The sequence below is a fragment of the Triturus cristatus genome, chromosome 4_1 (genome assembly GCF_964204655.1).
Source record: "Triturus cristatus chromosome 4_1, aTriCri1.1, whole genome shotgun sequence".
NCBI lineage: Eukaryota > Metazoa > Chordata > Amphibia > Caudata > Salamandridae > Triturus > Triturus cristatus.
Genome location: NC_140585.1, coordinates 1,286,066,839 through 1,286,085,560, shown reverse-complemented (window position 1 = coordinate 1,286,085,560; position 18,722 = coordinate 1,286,066,839). Strand labels below are relative to the sequence as shown.

At 43.4% G+C, this 18,722-nt stretch overlaps 1 protein-coding gene across 1 annotated transcript in view; it reads left to right on the top strand.

Moving 5' to 3' along the window:
- DDR2 (discoidin domain receptor tyrosine kinase 2) overlaps positions 1 to 18,722 on the top strand; it is a 686,650-nt gene that overhangs the window by 541,693 nt on the left and 126,235 nt on the right. The window contains exons 15-16 of the mRNA XM_085654795.1: positions 1,271 to 1,505; positions 8,571 to 8,720. Of these exons, the coding sequence (XP_085510921.1) occupies positions 1,271 to 1,505; positions 8,571 to 8,720 (385 nt within the window). The remainder of the gene's footprint in view (positions 1 to 1,270; positions 1,506 to 8,570; positions 8,721 to 18,722) is intronic.

Below are 18,722 nucleotides of genomic sequence, written 5' to 3'. Positions count from 1 at the left end.
ATAGGACTCCATGACTTTGATTGCTTCTAAATAACTTATTTTCTAATTCGTTTTTAAATGGAACACATTTTCGGTAAAAGGAAAAAGGAATGCGTTTTTTAAAAATATGTAAAATTGTAACTAACATTTTTTAAGAGTGAACAGTGGTCCAATTGACCACTGCCTGCTCTCAAAAAAAATTTCTGTCAACATTCACAAAGGGGAAGGCTTACCCTTGGGGACCCTTTCCTGTTTGCATAAGTGCCACCGTAGTCAGTAAAACATTAAAATAACCCACAGCGAATCGCTATTTAGAAGGAAAGCCTTAAACACGCCCTTTCTAATTAACGATTTGGTATGTAGTCACAAACCCAAACTGAGATTCGGTACTGTGTTTCCAAATCACAATATGGGTTTCTTAGATACCAAACGGTTTTTGTGGTTGTCAACGGCTCAATTCCGTTTATAAGACCTTTTGAGATCACATACACCCTTCGTACATCTGGCCCACAGTTCTATAACTCTGCTGATATAATAAATCACTAAATGGCATAAAAATGTGAACTTCAATACGACACAATTATGCAGCAATAGACACGAGGGTATTCTGAACATGTACACTGAACCAGGGGAAGTCTAAAATAGTTGACAAACTTGATTGTTTTGTATGGGAGAAGGGCTACTGTCAGAAGACAGTTTGTGGCAATCACAGATTAGAATCTAATATATTTGAATTCGTAACCTACATTTGAGGATAGGTACACAAATGTTTTGGTCAGAAAGGTAATTTCTGTTCCCAAAGTGATTTGGTCATCATAGCACAAGCTTCACCTAGTAAAGTCTTGAGGAACATCAAGGCCATACAGAAAATGGCAAGCATGGGACAGCTGTTAAATTAAAATACCTTTTGCCCAGACAGATGCTTAAGGCATTCCCCTTCCTCTGGCATTTGACTAAATATACTGTAATTTCAAGACCCCTGTGACATTTTTCTGCATTGTTGGTAAGCCCACTCTTGCTTATCTTTTACATCTATTTTTTCCCCCACTTCCTACTATTATCTATCTGCCCCCATGGACCACAACTTACTGCCTATTGTACAACAACAGTTATGCACAACATCATGTTTCCTGCACCCTGAAAATACCAGACTGGAACAGGCAGCACTTTACTAATCACCAAGTAAATACATACAAATAAAACAAATAATACTAATTTGTGAGTTTATTCTGATTGAAATATTGAAGCTTGCAATTTATCTCACAATCTCCTTCACTTTATGTCCCTGCAGCCATGCTGACCTGAAGTTCATGGTTGCCCAGATTGCTTCTGGTATGAAGTACCTCTCATCCCTAAACTTTGTTCATCGGGATCTCGCCACACGCAACTGCCTTGTGGGCAAGAATTACACCATAAAAATAGCTGACTTTGGAATGAGCAGGAACTTGTACAGCGGTGATTACTACCGTATCCAGGGTCGGGCTGTACTACCCATCCGCTGGATGTCCTGGGAGAGTATCTTGCTGGTAAGTTAAGATTTTAGGAATCACTGACGGCTGGTGGTGATTGTCCCTTCTTCACGTGGAAGAAGGGACAATCTGAGCAGGCCAAGGTTAAGGGTGTTAGGTTGCTCACAGTAAATCACCCAAGACTATGTTTGCTTAGAGGGAGGTAGGGAGGGGTGATGGAGTGGGTACTTCTGCACATGTGCAGGTCGAGGTTTCACTTGCCCTCAAGGTCCAAGCTAATGCAGTGACATGAGGACTGGCGGGCATGGCCTGTTGTAGCAGCTCTGAATACATCTGCCATGGTGCACTATTGCTGTGGCCCATTGAGGAGTCAGTTGAGCTCATGCAAGTGAATGAGAGGGGCAGGGCTGGCTTCCAGTGTGAATGTGGAAGTGGTGGTGCTGTGGGGTTGTGTTGGTGGAGGAATTTGGCTGCTAGTTCTAGCCATGGAGGGCTGGCCTGAAACGGCGGAGAGCATGTGCAGCCTGCAGCAGAATGCTAAAGAGGAACTGCTCTTCTAAAACGTGCTGCTGATAGAGTGCTCCTTTCTCCTGCTGGGAATCCTAAACTTTGAGTTGCCCTTGAAAGACCTTCGGGTTGAAATGCAGGACTTCTGCAACAGCAGAAGCTTAACAATCCCTCATACCTCTCCCTCCGACTGCCTCTGGCAGTGCCAAGGGCCTGGGCTGAGGTCACCATTTCCAAATATTTATTGTGCAGTGAAATCCGTGGAAGTTTTTGGAAACTGCCAATATGTGAATTGTGCAGGCCTTTTGCTGTTTGGTGAGCTGCACAATTTTCTGTAGTTTTTACCTGAGGGAGACTGTTTTGTGAAGAAAATGTCCAACTACGGACATTTTCTCTTCCAGCAAGTCTCCGGCTGGTATCTTGTGTGACTTTATAACACAGATTCTCATGCATTTTGCATGATACTTGTAATTTCGCATAATTTTTTCAAAAAAAGGCGCTCATTTTAGAAACAATTACCAATTAGGACCCCTGAACGCTGTATAAACACAACCAAAAAGTCCTACATATGAACACAAAGCATTTTCTGTCCATGTAATTCTGACATTTTTGAAAAATGTTAATAGCAAATTATAATCCTTAGAATCGCTGTCTGAAGTGGAAAACACCAAAAAGAAGGGTGATGAATACATTACTTACCGGTAATGATCATTACCCTGAATCTTTGTCCTCCTCAAACCAGTTCTTACTTCCTTGAGACTTGCCTACTCGCACAGGTCATTTTGAAAAACTTGCAAAAAAACAACATTGTCCCCTTTCTATTTCCAATAACCCAGATAATTAATACCTCCCCCTCCCCTGCCTACGTCCTGTTTTAACATGCTGAAACAGATGCACTGGGGTGAGAAGGACTAAGATTCAGGGTAATGACGATTACTGGTAAGTAATGTATCCATTACTCCTCATCCCAGTCCTTACTTCCTTGAGGATATAACAAGTAAAACACACTATAAGAATTTGTAGCGGCTGCATCTCGCTGATCACTAAAATGTATTAAGGTTACAATTAATTCATTGTAGAACCCAAAACCAGAGCCCCAAAAATATTTTTCTGCTGAGAGAGGCAAATCGAATTTATAATGATTGACAAAAGTTTGCGGGGAAGTCCATGTTGCTACCCTGATTATCTCACTGAGAGAAGCTCCACCAGCCTCCACTGAGGTAGCCGAAATGGATATTGAAGACCTAACCTGGATGTCACCTGGTGGATCTATCTACACTGAATAGTATGCTTGGACTATTGAAAACTTCACCAAACGACACAAACAGAGTTGGAGACTTGCAAAGGGAGCATACGGTCCAAATAAATCATAAGACCTTTGAACGTCCAGAGAGGACGACTCACCCGGATGCATTACTCAAAACAAACAGTTAAAGGTTATTTGCAGTAAACCATCAGAATTGAGCCTGGTTGAATAAATCAATAGGCGTGGTGTCTCTCTTGCGGTTTTGAATCTAAGTACCATATTAAAGTCATAGGTCATATGGGGTCTTTGTTAAAATTCCTATATATGTGGTTGCCCTGAGGATGGTCTAGCGGACTTTGTACAATAGAGACCGAAAAGTCGACGCCAAGTACTACTTACTCCAAGTGTAACTACTGGATCTTCATAATCAAATTGATTCATCCTATGTGGTGGACTGATATTAATCAGAGTGGACTTCATAGACATTAATCTCTGACTTTATTTAAACTTGATTCACAAGATAAATACCAATGTCGAACTTTATGATTCATACCCTTTAGAATCATTCCTATTGAATATATGAAGTCTGCTTTAAAGTCACACGTGTGTGCCTCTTTCTCCTCTTTGTTCTTTTCTTTTTAGAGAATGTATTTCATTACAAACTACTTGCTAAAGTGAGTTATGTTTTATTCTATATTGTCACCCATTGGGACAAATAATGGTAGCAAAGTACATAGAATATTTAGCTTGTACAAGTGATTCCCTTCTTAAAATAGAGAAGAAGCACATAAAAGCCAGTCACAAAGACATGGAAACACAGCAATATCACATAAGTGCAATGCAGGTACTACAGGCGCCAATATCTTTGTGAATACCTTTGGGGAAGTCGCAAGGCCAAATGGTAGAACTTGAAACTGTAAGTGGTCCCTTCTCGCGCACAGCAACCCTGAGGTACTTCTGACTGCTGGCATGTATGGGCCCATGGAAGTGTGTATCTTTCAAGTCCAGTGCCGCTAGAAAATGTTCTTGGAGAGCAGAGGAATAATGGATTGGACTGATACCATTAGAAAAGACTCCACTCTGAAGAACTTGGTCAGATCCTTTAGGTCGAGGACCGGGGTAAAGGAACCATTCAGTTTCAATACCAAATAAATCATTGAATAATATCCCAGGGCCCTCTGAGCTGCAAGAACCTTCAGTATTGCTCTTTTGCACAAAAGATTGTTTATCCTCTGAAGCATGACATTCTTCTTTGAGTGATCATGTGGTAATTGGGTACATATTAAGCGGGCTATTGGCGGAGCCTCTATGAACTTGATTTGATACCTTTCTATCATGACTAAAGGACCCAACAATCTCGTACAAACTGTGACCATTGATGAAAGAAAGCATTGAGGCGTCTTTCTACCATCATATAGTCATTTCTGCTGGGCCTCCGATTGTCACAGCTGGAGCTAGAATTTACCACCAAACGAGGCCCCTCGGCTAGTGGCCTGGCTAGGAAAGGGTTGCGTAGTGTCTCTTTGGTACTGCAGGACCTTCTTCTGAACGCATTTTTTGCCCTGTAGAAACTTAAATGGTCTGACAATCCCTTTATCCTCCGCTGACTTCTGCACCATAGTGTTAAGTTCCTCTCCGAATAACTTAGAAGCTGGGAAAGCAAATTTTGAACGGGAGATCTCTGGGCTGCATCCAATTTCTAAGATCTCATTCACAGGAGTCTACCTCCTTGGATTGCTGCCCCTGATGCGAAGCTGCCGACCAAAGGGAATCAAAGGAGACATCAGATAGGGACTGAGCAATAAGTTCCATATTAGCCAACATTGAAAGGCGGTCATATTTGCTTTGAAAACAATGAAACAATGGCTGAAAGTCCTTTAAGAGAACCTGTGTCGCATAAGCTGCATAAGTATTAGCATGTAGGGAACAGTTGGATGCAGAGAAAACTCTCTTCAGTGCTCCCTCCACCTTCCTGTCACCCACCTCAGGAAGCGTAGCATCCTCCAACGCCAAAGAAGATGATTATGCCATAGCAGACAAAATAGTGTTAACTTTAGGAACTTGTAGAATATCTTGATCAAAATCCTCGAGTTTAGTGGCTATCTCTGTACAAGGAAACATGAAATTGCCTCTTTATCCAGACTTTCCATTCTTTAGTTATCAAAGTCTTAATAACATCATGCAAAGGCAAAGAGCTGGGTGGAGCAGAACTTTACTGTACATAAAAATCATCCTCCGTCTGAGGAGGTTATGCAAAGCAAAGGACTTCCCTGATATGAGCCAAAAGCTGCTAAAGATGAGACCCAGAAACAAATCTTCTTTTCTGACCAGACTCCTATTCAATCATCTGAGTCAGTCCTGGCCTTTTTCGCCTAAGGTTCATTAAGAGCCAAGTCCACCGCCTGCTTGATTATTTCGTTTAGATCTCCCCTTGAGATCTGTAGAACTTCCACATCTTCTGAGGAGGATCCAAGTGCTTCTGCTTAGCTGATGCCTTATGAGCCTCTATGCTGCAGCCCAACACAGAAAAAACAGACCACATTGAAGCAGCGGTACTACCTAAATAGACTCAAAAGGAAGCAGTTCCCATCATGTGAGAGCCCTCCTTCCCTAGAAACACAGCTGCCTTCTCCATATGCAAGCATCTGACTATGCGTGACGGGGTGGAAGCACTGATTCACAGTCTTCTGCGGCTCGCTCCCAGCTCAACAAACACTCCCTGCCCCAGCTCGGCACATGAGTGAGGAGCACGCTGCAGAAGTGGTGCATATAATGAATATGAATCCACTGCCTGCAGGGCCGGCTTTAGTGCTGGTGGCGCCATGTGCGACAATGTCTGTTGGCGCCCCTCCCCCCCCCAATGACCACCTCCACCATGGATTCTCTGACTAGCACCCTTTAACAGTGACCAAGTCACCATAACCACACTCTCTCAGATGCATTGAATTAGTTATATAGCGCCACTCATACTAGTGTAGGGTGTCCGAGCACTTTGCATCACACACACATTACACAGAGACAATCAATCTTACAAGTGTAAATCAGTGTATAGGAAATGTTACTTAAGCCAAAGGACTGAAAGTGTAGGAGTCACATGTCACCCATACTGGTAGGCAGTATAGTTTAAGAGTGCTTGGTGTGGAGAAGCACAAACGCAGAGTCGAAAAAGAAACAGCATAGTTGGGAGTTTTCTTTAATAATAAGAATAGATTTCTAGCCAAATTAACCCTTTTTGCAACATTAATCAATGTTCTAATAATGTATACTTTGCAGTGTGTATGCAGTTCTGGGATGAAAGTTAATAGCTCACTGTTGTATTTTAGGACTTTAAGTTATAAATTGCAAGTAACAAAAGGATGTCTCTTTTGAAAGCAGTAATCTGCTGACCTGTTTACATCATACGCACTCTGTAATCTACTTGATACAAGTTCTTTGCAGCAGGCATATTCACCCTCTGCACTAACTTCACCTAAGTCAAAACCTCAACTATACAAAACGCTGATCTCTCTTCAGGAAGATAATTAATCACACGAGTTTTCTTGACATTTATGTGAGGCCTGGTATTTGCAGGCGGAAAGAAACGCTGCAACAGGTGCTTCAAAAGCTTAATAAACTTTCAAACGCGGCGCCCCCAGGAAGCCAGCACCTGGTGCGGTGGCACCGGTCGCACCGCCCTAAAGCCGACCCTGACTGCCTGTTTGGCATGACGGTGCCAAAACAGGTAAACATATAACTTAAAGCAAAAGTTTTACCGTAAACGGTCCTTCACAATGACCCACAGGAAACAAAACAGGAGGGAAGGGAGACGTATAATTCATCTGGGTTAATGGGGATAGAAAGGAGACTATGTTATTTTTTTCAAGTCTTTCCATATGACCTGCGGGAGGAGGCAAGCGTCAGAGAAGTAAGGACTGGGAAGAGGAAGACGGATGATAGGTAATGCCTTTTTAGCAAAATGCACATGCACAGCAAATAGGAACAGACCACAATCGGCTTTTTTACACACTGGGCCAGGTGGAACAGACCACATTTCTTCCTTCCCAGCCCGGTTCGCTTTTTGTTGCAACCCTTCCCTTTCCCCTTTTGCAGAGTGAAAGTGAAACTAACTTCATACCACACAGAATTTAGGAGACAGCCTCCACTGGTGCCAATCATCACTTTACTAGAAAACACCACCAAAAAAAAGCCTTTATGACATTCTTGCTAACTTCTCTCTTGCTCAGGAATTAAAAATTCAAGTCAAAGCTTGAAGACATGACAATTGTGAAAATCCATATTAGGTGCAGAGCAATCAAATTATAGGGCAACATAATGTACTTTTTCATAAGATATACCCGGCTGGTTACCCGCTGCACAAATGACACACTTTAATGCTGACACTATATCGGCCAGGCTTCTCCAACGAGTAGCTTCTGAACTACTGGTAGCTCTGCAGCTGCCTGTAAGTAGCTCTCCTGTCTCTAGCCCGGCCTATTAATTTAGACACTTTTGCTTCGTTGAAACATTATACGTATACCAAAATTGAGAGTGCATATTTAAGATGATAATTTGTTTATTTTCAGACTTCATAAGCTGATATACAGAGAACATTTGATGACTTTTTCTAAATATATTTTAAGCTAATATTTGAGTGATAAATCATGTCACATTTGGGAGACATTTTAAAAATGTTATTACCTTGGCACGCGAGGCATAGCAGCTATCACTGTTATATATTATCCATGAGAGGCATTCCACATTGACAAAGCCTTTTTTACATTACTGCTGGCAACAAAGCCTGATCGCTGGTAGTAATCTTTCATATGGTGGCCCCTAACGTAATCTCGTCTGATATGGTCACTAATAGAACACTAATAATATTACTAGCTCTCAATGAGTTTCATTGAGCATAAGTAGCTCTTATTACAGTAAAGGTTGGAGACTCCTGATCTAGGCTATTGGTGCCATCATCTTGTACATGATGGGGGTTAGAGTTGCAAACACTGCCTACGGGCAGTGATGGAGAAAAACAAGCAGAGAAGATATGAATGCTTGGAAACAAAATGGGCAGAAGAACACCAAATGAAAAGGAAGGGCAAATGGATGCTGCAATAATGAAAACAAATCATTATTTTTGATGGAAGAACTCTAGATGAATGCACTCAAAATCCTGTCAATAATGCAGTTTATGGTGATATCTGACTCTTCGCGTGCAACATGTTGTTCTGTACCTACTGTGACATCACAATCACAAGTCCTGGTCTGATATCACTAAAACATGACTCAGATAGTCAGGAAGATATGTAATTGAACATATTCCAGTAACTTAATTTCATATTGTATCAATACAAAAAGGAGTAAATTACAGAAGTTGTGCCATTCTCCTGCAGGGGAAGTTTACCACCGCCAGTGATGTGTGGGCGTTTGGCGTGACACTGTGGGAGGTGTTCACCTTTTGTCGGGAGCAGCCTTACTCACAGATGTCGGATGAGCAGGTTATTGAGAACACTGGGGAGTTTTTCCGTGATCAAGGAAGACAGGTATGAGATAATTATGATTAAACAATTTCCAAAACGATGTAATAATGAATAGAATTGTCTTCTTTCAGCATGGCATCACACAGCAGAAACTACCGCTGACCGGGAGGTGCCGCCAACCCTAGAGGGAAGGTGGCTAGCCCCCCCCCCCCCCCAGTGGGCAGCAGACAAAGGGCATGGCAGGGGCAACAGGACGTGAGAGCGTGCAAAAGAAAGGGCCAGGGAGTGACTAAGTAAGTGTGGTATCAAAGGGCCCAATCAGGAAAGAGAGCGTGGACACAAACAAGGCCTAAAAGGTGACAGGGACAAGCAATCCCCAGCATTGTCACCACAAGAAATTGATCCTAACCACCCACACCAGAGAACACAGGTGTCGCAGCCGCAGTGTGATGAGGGGACAGGGAATCACAAGGTTTTAACAATAAATATCTTCACAAAAGGACATAAATGACAATTACCCGAACAAGTTCCTTGGGATGCCTCATGGCAGGGACACTTGAGATAGGTCCCCGGAAAAGGTCCTTGAGATGCCTAACTGTAGGGATACTTGACGGCAGACAAAAGGGTAAGACATGGTCAGCGCTGGGCAGACGTGGCACTTGGCACGGGCCATGAACGCCAGACATTCGGTAGCAAGTTGAAGCCTCAAAGCCGCAACCCGCTCTATCAAGTAAATGACAGAAGCAAAGCTGTCACGACAGGTGAAAGTGGTTTAGAACAACCCTGAAGAGACATTATGACTGTAAGGATGATGCATATAAGGTATAGGATGTACAGTGTATGACCTGTTATGAAAATGATTTAAATTGTAGTTCAAGAGAAGCAAGAAATGAGCATGTTAATGATTAATATCATCTTGGCAAGTGTGTATCAACTTATGATGTGAATATACTGCGGCCATTCTAACACCACAAATGTCTTGGTTTACATAATTGATGAAAAGAATGAATGGCGGGAGGGCCCGTGAGATGCTCGCACAGCTGGGGTGTTATGGGAGAGGAGTAAATGGAGTCAATCGCTATACATCCTGTGGTAGAAAAATGCGGATGTCCTCAATGTTGAGAATCTGTGACCATTCTTCAGTAACACAGCTGGTGAATAGGGAGGATAGAAAATAGCGATGCTCGTCAAGTGAGCAAGAGAATGAGCACCACAAGAAGGCCCTTCTTCCTATCTGGGTCAAGCAAGAATTTCACCCACATTGAAAGTGACTTCCTCACTTTACAATGTTTGTGTAGGGAAGATGATACATGCTGAGAAGATCATGACTTTATCGTTAACAATTCCCAAAAATATGATGTAATTTATCAATGGATTCTTCTTCTAGCTGTACATGATACCCGTCTGTCCAGTACAGCCCTAAGTGGTGAAAAGATAATGCTAACTCACCCTCCCTAAAGAGGTCATGTATGGAAACCGATATAGCTATTAAGAATCGTAACAAAAGTTGCGGGCAGTGAGAAGGAAGAGAGTAGCACAATTTACATAAAGGAAACCTGGTATTAGTGATATTGAACTACTATTATGTTTTGTGGTGTAATGTTACCAATTAATTTAGGGATATTATTGGTTGGGACATAGGTGGAATGATCTGTGTTTATTTCATTATATGTGTCATACATTGGAACCAACAAACTGTTTGAGGATGAGACACAAAAAGGAGGGAATTAGGCCCGAATGTGTACTTAAGTTAAAAAGTTACCCCTACTTAGAATTCTTGAAGCTCTGTTCACTTAAGCAGAAGCTTCTCTTAGGGGTCTGTGTGTAACTGATGAAAAACAAGCTTGTAGAAACTGTGTGTGATGACCACATTTAGTCGAACATCACCACCAATGACATTCAGAAGCTAACAAGAGCAACCTGGTGAATGTCATTCTGGGTGAAAAATCTGAAATGTAGTTTGCGTTTTCTCTCATTACATTTCTGACCAACCTTCCAAAACTCTCTTCTTTCTTTTTCTGTAGGGGATGCTCCCTACGCCACCTCTCATGCTACTCCTATCCCTTCCTCATAGATTATTGCCTTGTTTGAATTAAGCCCCCACCTCCCTCCATTTTGTTTTTTAATGAACGGATATGCCACCTCCCATATCCCTGCTTTGTTCATCGTTACTTCTTTGTAGGTCCCGTCCTGCAGACAGCTTTACCGATCTGTTGCTGAAGTTATATTGTTTGGAATGTAATTTTCAGACTGGGCTTTAGGTCAGCTCCTTGCTTAGTGTGTGGTTGCTTTCTGTCTCAGTTCCCTGCTGCTTAATCAGTGGCTTTCCTTGCTATTCCACTTTTCCCACCCCTGGAGGACAGTTTTTTTTTTTTACAACAATTTCGATTAGAAGAGTTGTGTGCTTTCACTGCTGACGTGAGGAGAGTACTTTTTTAGTTGTGTTTCAGCACTCCCTGGGAGTTTATCACTTTCCTTTCTGTCTCCGCCCCGTTCACAGAATCTCTACGCCCTCCCTAGCTCGTCCATTGCCCCCCAGACACTCCCCACCCTGATTCTTTATTCATTTTTTTAATTTAGCTTGTGCGAGAGCTGCAATCTACCGTGGGGCTGCTTGGTTCCCGGTCAATTGTTTAGCACTAAGGAACTGATTATGATGCGGTCGGACAAGCGTCCCACTGCCATCGTTGCAGGAACGGGATCGACCGACAGGGAGTCGGCGGTCCCGCTCGCCAAATTACGATCTGACCACCGTGGAGGCGGTCTGAAATATGCCTCTTAGCATTGAGGCTTGTGCTGCGGCCCAGAAAAGATCTGCAGCATAATCCTCACAGCTAAGAGGCATGTTTGTAAACATCCTTGCACCCTGTGAGTGGCACCATGCAGTGCCTGCCACACGGTGCAGGGATGTGAGGGGGGCACCATAGGTGCCCCCCACACCTCATATCGGGGAGGGGGAAAAGGGTCCCGCTAGCGGCCACCAAAGTCACTTTCCGCCTGCCTTTTCATGGCGGGCGAACCGCCATGAAAGGGCAGGTGGAAAGGCTAAGGCGACTTCCTTACCCTTCCTTTGGTTGCGTTGTCCTCTTTTTGTTGCACCCTATGTCCACAGTTCCGATCTGCAGTACACCCTGTTTGAAAGGCATAAAGACTATTCTACTATAAGATTTCTTAGCATTACCTTACTCATTGCAGTAGCATTATTTCACGTAATTTATTTGCTTTCAGTGACCTGATTGATAGCTTGCTTGGTATTACGTGGGGTAGTACCCCATACTGCTTTGTCTTGACGTTGTTAAACATGGTGCCAATGCACTGTTCATGTTGAATGTTTTTGTAACAGGAAAAATGCTAATAAAAAGATTTAAGCAAAAAAAATGAAAGGGCAAGCGGAAAGGGACATTGTAATCCCTACGGCAGTGCTTTTGCATGTACCGCGCCTATTGTAGGGATTACTGACCCTCCAACAGTCGATCGTGTTCTTTGAGCCCGTTGGAAGTGCGGCTGACTGTCCCTCTGCCAGATTCCTTTGCCCGCGGCATTGTGATGCGGCGGGTGGACCACAGAAGCCGATGTCGGTGGGTCTACCGCCGAAAAGCCGTCGGCGGTGGACTCACCGACATTGTAATCAGGCCCCAAGTTCCTTCCCACAATCACTTTTTGTAAATTTATTTTTGGATCTTACCTACAAACAGCTTTAGTTGTCTGTGGTCGAAAGACTTATTTCTACAATACCAACATTTAGAGAGGGCATTAGGTCTGCCCATTTCTTATGATTGTTGGCTTTCTTGTCCATCTCATTTGCTTCCTTCTTAATCATTGGCTTTCCTTCCTTTTCTTCTACTTGTCTCTCTTTTTTTAGTTCTTTACCACCCTTTGGAAAAAATGGCTTGTATTCTTTCACAGCTAAAAATCAAAGAATTCGTTTTTTCTCCTTTCTCACTCCCCTGTGTGCTGCTTCTTCCTTCACACCAGTCACTGCACTCCTTGAGTTGCTCTCTCCCTCCCCCAGCTTGGCCTAGCACCTCTAGTTGCCTCCGCACCCTTTGTTAACTGATACAGGTTTTCTAGCAACCTACTAGCAGTGCAACTTTGTCATGCACCTTTTTTTCCCAATGAAGTATTGCTCGTCATGGCCACTTCATGTTCTGTGGACAATAAAGGTCACCAACAGGAGTCAGTTCTTGAAACAGTTGGCTTTTCTGGTAAAGGTGTAACAGCAGGGACAATCTATGGTACAAAAAAGACTTACCTGTTCTCCTGCTGTCTCTCCTCCAGTATAATATGAAAACAAGCATTACTAATGTAATAGATAATGTGCTGTCTGTCTAAAACTAAAAACGTATAAGATCCCAAAGGCGAGACATTATTCATTTAAGATATTAAAGTTTGGGGTAAATCAATGGCGGGAGACAATTCATATGCTGTCAAAAAAAACATCAAATAAATGAATATGCAAGCACATTAGTAATAATGATTGTTTTGTCAGAAATGTATTGATACCTTGATTAACTGCTAGAAGGTATCGGACCAGATGTTTGCTATGTGCAGATTCGCTTCTGTGTTCGGTCAACCCCACACTGCATGGAAGGCACAGACATACCCAGTTGGAGCAATAATCTTTTGCTTGATTTGCCAGGAATTGGAGCTCCCTGGGGGCATGTCTTCAAACACACACAAAGCTTTTCTTGCAGTTTTATATAGCGCGGACTCGACCCGAAGTGGTCTTGGAGCGCTTTTTGTAGGCACTGGCGGGAGCAGGAGAGCCAGGGGTTAAACTGGAAAAAACAATGCATGGGTGGACAGGCTTGGGGTCTCATGCTATTAAAGCCTTCCCATACATCACTATGCTGCAAGCACAAGCTTAATAGGGCCAAGGAATGTGCCTTTTTTTGTGTGTTTAGGCTTTGTCTGGTGAGTCTGGAGGTGGATAATACACTAGTATACATAATTTCTCATTTAGTACCCATCTGTTGCCTGACTGATTTCCGCTAGATTGCTAGTACTCCAGTAGCCACTTAGTTGCATATTTGGTTGGGCGGTGATGAGATCTGCAGAAAATCCAGTGACATGACCACTTCACATGATGCAGCTCAAAATAACAAATCATAATATAAAAGCAACATACCTAAAAACAGGACTACAGCAAGCACCGCAGTGGCACACACAAAGGCCACAAGGGCAATCTGTGTTGCTTTTTCTGCATCCCACTGCTAGTGGCACCCTAGTTGGCGTCTGAACTGAAATGCAACGTGCCCTTTGCCTAAGTTGCATAGTAAGCGCTTAGCGCTATATGAATGCAAATACAAATATGCACAGGTGGGAGCACTGACAGGGAATAGGTAGGGCCACGTGTTAAAAGTAAGGGTAGTAGAAAATATTGTCAATCATGGAGGAAAAAAGACTCACAACATAAAAGCAAGAGTTATAAAATTATTCACCTGCTTTCGAAAGTTGCAAAGAAAAACGAACAGATCAGACATCCGTAGAAAGTGTATTCTGTTGGCGATAAATAGAACAAGGTTAGTTCAGGAATCCGAGGGAGTAAATATTCAGGGGAAGATGAAAGGGCAGGAAGGGTGGAATTGGATGGAATGTGAAACAAGTACTGACACTTTAAAAGACACCACCGCTGTTATAGCTTCAATGGGACAGACAGTGCCATATATTCGGGGGAGTAAGTACCGGGAGACGGCGGCTGCGGAGCGCCTACCTGACTTCAATGCGAGCAAAGGGGGCTGGCATTTCTAAGGAGCACAGCAATGTTATTGATAAGGCAAGCACTGCCAGCGGTTGAGCTCATGGCAGGTACATACACTGCAAATTCTCCATTGAAAGCACTGGAGAAAGGGACCGGGAGACAGCAGAAGCCTGCAGGGGCAGAGAGCCACATCCCCTGCTGCTGGAACGTCCAGGGAGGGCGGGCAGGCAGTGAAGCAACAGGGCGTCACGTGGCCCCTAAGGAATGCAAACAATGCCGTGAATCTTCCAGCTTCGTCCTGAAGAGTAGTGTGGTGCTAAAGTTATAACAAGCACGCGAGTGGTGCGCGCGCGCGCCACAGCGAGTGATGTGTTTTAAATTATCACACAGGCGTCTGGGCACGATAATTCAAAACATATGGCGCCCGTGCAGGTAACCGCAAGCAACAGGCCACACACGCACGCGTGTGGTGAGCTTTTTGAAGCCCCCTTACAATAAGTCTCGCAGAGCAGCGCAAGCACGCTGCTAGGCGAGACCTAAACAGATGGTCCTAGACTAAATTAGAAAAACACAAAGAGAGAAAAGTTTCTTATATGTGGGCTGCTTAGATAATCAACAGCTAGTAATCAATACTTATAGACCAAAAATGATTCAATAATTCACACCCTAGAAGAAAAAAGAAAAAAGAGAATACACCCACAATTTGCTGCAAAAAAGAATGCAAGGAAATGGTAAAGACATGACCACATATGTTAGAGATAAACGGGTTGCTCAAGGAGAGAAGTGTAGGGAGAAGAAGTGCACATGCTTGAGATAAAAGGGAGGGGAATTACAGAGTAGCTGCTGTACAATGTCAAAGTAGTTTTTCCAGTTTGAGATCAATACTGGTTATTAAGTACAACATAAATCAATGAAATAAGGCTTGTCCACAACACAATTCTTACAATTAATTTTTCATCATTTTGTAGGTGCGTAGATGCAACATCGGATAATGGGGCAGGGTGGTATTATGTAGTACAGGCCCTTGCTTGGGGACTACACTATACCACCCTGCCCCATTATCCGATGTTGCATCTATGCACCTAAAAAATGGTGACAAACTTGTTCTTCTAGGGTGTGAATTATTGAATAATTTTTAGTCTATAAGTATTGATTACTAGCTGTTGATTATCTAAGAAAATTATCTCCCTTTGTGTTTTTCTAATTTAGTCTAGGACCGTCTGTTTTTCATATTATACTATACCCAGGTCCGTTGACAATGATTGGGTTTCCCCATTAGTTTGTAATGGGTCTCTCCTCCAGTGTCATCCAATAATGCTAAATAGAGTATGGCTGCAGTACAGGGAGACTCTGTACCCCAACACACCTGGAACGCTTGTAGGGGGGGGCCTCATATACTATCCCTTACAAGTTTTTACGTTGGGCAAACTGCCACTGAATAAGTCGGCTGAATCAGGTTAAGTCTTTTATGTTCCTTGTACAAAGGTAGGTGCCTGGCTCTCATGAGATACTCGAACAAGTCAGGTCTTTATTTTAATTTTATGATCTAATTTCTCCCCATTTAGGTTATTTTGCCTTGGTTTCCTTTTAAAAGCGGGAGGCAAGTGAGCTTGCCCTCAAACACAGGATCTTGCCTGGGATCCACTTTTAGTTCTGTCCCCTCCCTTTTCTCTCAGTATTGTTCTGTTTGACTTATCTGGCACCGTCTGCGTTCTTGCTTCCTGGTCCTCCCTAACTACGCCCCCTATTCACTTTTAACACACAGTGCTACAGGAAGGGCAATGGGGCCCGTCCATCTTTTACTTGATTTTAACCTCATATACTTTCCCTTTCCCTTACAGGTTTTTACATTGGGCAAATTGCCACTGCAGTAGACGGCCGATACAGGGAGATGCCTGGTTCCCATGAGATACTTGAACAACTCGGGTCTTACTTTCATTTTATGATTTCATTTTTTCATATTTTGTTTATTTTGTCTTGGTTTCCTTGTATGGTGCAGGAGACAAGAGAGCTTGCGCTCATGCACAGGATCTTACCTGGGGTCCACTTTTAGTTGCATTGCACCCTTTTTCTCTTGGCATGGTCCTGTTTGACTAAATTAGAGTGGGCAGCGCTTTAGTTTCCTGGTCCTCCTGACATACCTCCTACTAAGACGGAGGGCTACAAGAACAGTGCTGCTGCACGTCCGTCTTTTACTTGATTTTAAAGCCATATTCTTTCCCTTACTGGTTTTTACATTGGGCAAATTTCCACTGCAACAGTCGGTTGACTCGGGTTGAGGTCCTTTATTTTTCTTGTACAAAGGTAGGTGGTGGGTTCCCATGAGATACTTGAACAAGTCGAATCTTGTTTTTTTTAATTTTATGATTTAATTTCTCCCTATCAATATTTTGTCTTGCTTTCCTCCCAAGGTGCGGGAGGCAAGGGAGCTTGCCTTCAGGCACATAATCTTGCCGGGGATCCACTTTTAGTTCTGTTGCTTCCCCCTTTTCTCCCGGCATTGTTTGACTTGACTAGCACAGTCAGCGCTTTAGCTTCCTGGTACTCTCTGACCACACCCCCTATTGAGATAGAGGGCTACAATAAGGTCATAGCTATGTGTCACCGCGGCACACCGTGCAGCGGGTGTGCCGGTGGTGCGAGAAGGCGTGCCAAAGGTAAGCTCGTCTGTGCCTGAACCGCACCCAGTGCCACCCCCCTAATCACGAATTGGTAAAGCCTCTCTAGTATGCTCAGGAGGAACTTCTCTGACACTGAAGGTAGGTGGCTGATGAACGTACTATAATTTGAAATTAATAGATCTGTTACTCAGTCCTCCTGCTTAGTACCCCTCTCACCTACTCCCTCACCTCCATGTTCAAAATCTTTATAGTCTGGCAGGTTGAAAGAACGTGCCTTTAAAGTGTTTCGCATAAATGTACACTCTTTACTGAAGCACAATTTAGATGTCTACGACTTTATTGTTGATCACAATTCTTTTGCTAATTTTCTAACCTAGACATGGCTTAAATCCACCTCCTCCCAAGTTATAGGCTCAATAAAAGCCCATTTTGCTTCCCGACAAAAGTATATCCAAATGAAGACATGTGAGTAAGAGACTTACAGGTCTACATGCAAAAAGCCATCCGTTAGGGACCCATTGAACCTCAATATAGGTCCTGATGTAAGCCTAGACCCTTACGGGCAACTCAGGCTGACAATTTACATGTTTGTTGAACGTCACCTCTTCCATTTTTAATCTTATTCCTGTATACTCCACCCTCATTAAGTAATATTTCTAAGAGACAGGAGGTAATTTTAGATACAACACCACACAGATACCACCAGTACTTTCCCTCGGATGGAGGCGGTACTCATCTAGGTAAGCGAGTATCTAGGTGCGAAACCCAATGATGACGCCCCCCAATAACACACCATAGTTGTGAATACTTTACACCACCAGTGACCAAGATTGGTTGAGGGCTTCAGGTCAATTCTGAATATATCCAGACCCCATGGAACCCACAGGGCTCACTCTCCTTAGATTATGGACATCTGGAGAACAGCCAGGTCAGTAACTAAACGTTGGGGTTGGTATTGGTGATGTCATGGAAACGTCTCTAACAAGCACAAAAACACTATCCAAAAGCGAAAAGCAACAGCAGCTTCGCACAGGGCAGATGCAGATTAAAACAGGCCATACAGAGGCATAGAAGAGAAACGTTTGGCATAGTAGGCCACCCATACCAGGATAGGAACATGGTACGTCAGGAAGGAACCTAAAGAGAGAAACAGAAAGGGCAGGACCCTGTCTTGCCCATGTACAGCGAGAGCTAGTACAAGAAGTGCTAACGCCTGAAGAGAGTAAAGAAGGAACACCACCTAGATAAGGAGCAGATGATGCACCCTAGGCCAAGAACCATGCCCTTTCCCTTGCGTCTGCTAGGCAAAAAGGGCACCCGATAGAGTGGAAGGAAAGAAACCCCTGGCTAGTCTGGAGAAAAAGTAAATATGGGGGGGAGGGGAGCAAGAGGCAATAACCACCAAGCACCACCTTCGACTTGCTCCATTTCACCACAGCATGCCATGTGGAGTCCCCTTAAGGTGTACTATTGTGTCAGAAACATATGGAGGAAGACCTGTAAGGCATACAGGCGAAGTACCCTGGGGAGAAAGCAAAAGAACACTGTTCAGTCACTGGCATAGAAACCCAACAGGGCCGAAAAATAAGATGCGTTCCAAAAAGAAACCAGGGACCACAACAGGGTAAATATGCAAAAAAGGAAATACCTTCCGGGGAAGCAGCATCACACCGGATGCCACTCGGAGGTAATGAGTGAAAAGAAGAAGCCAACGGGCACCACTCTAGAACGGCTCACATAGAA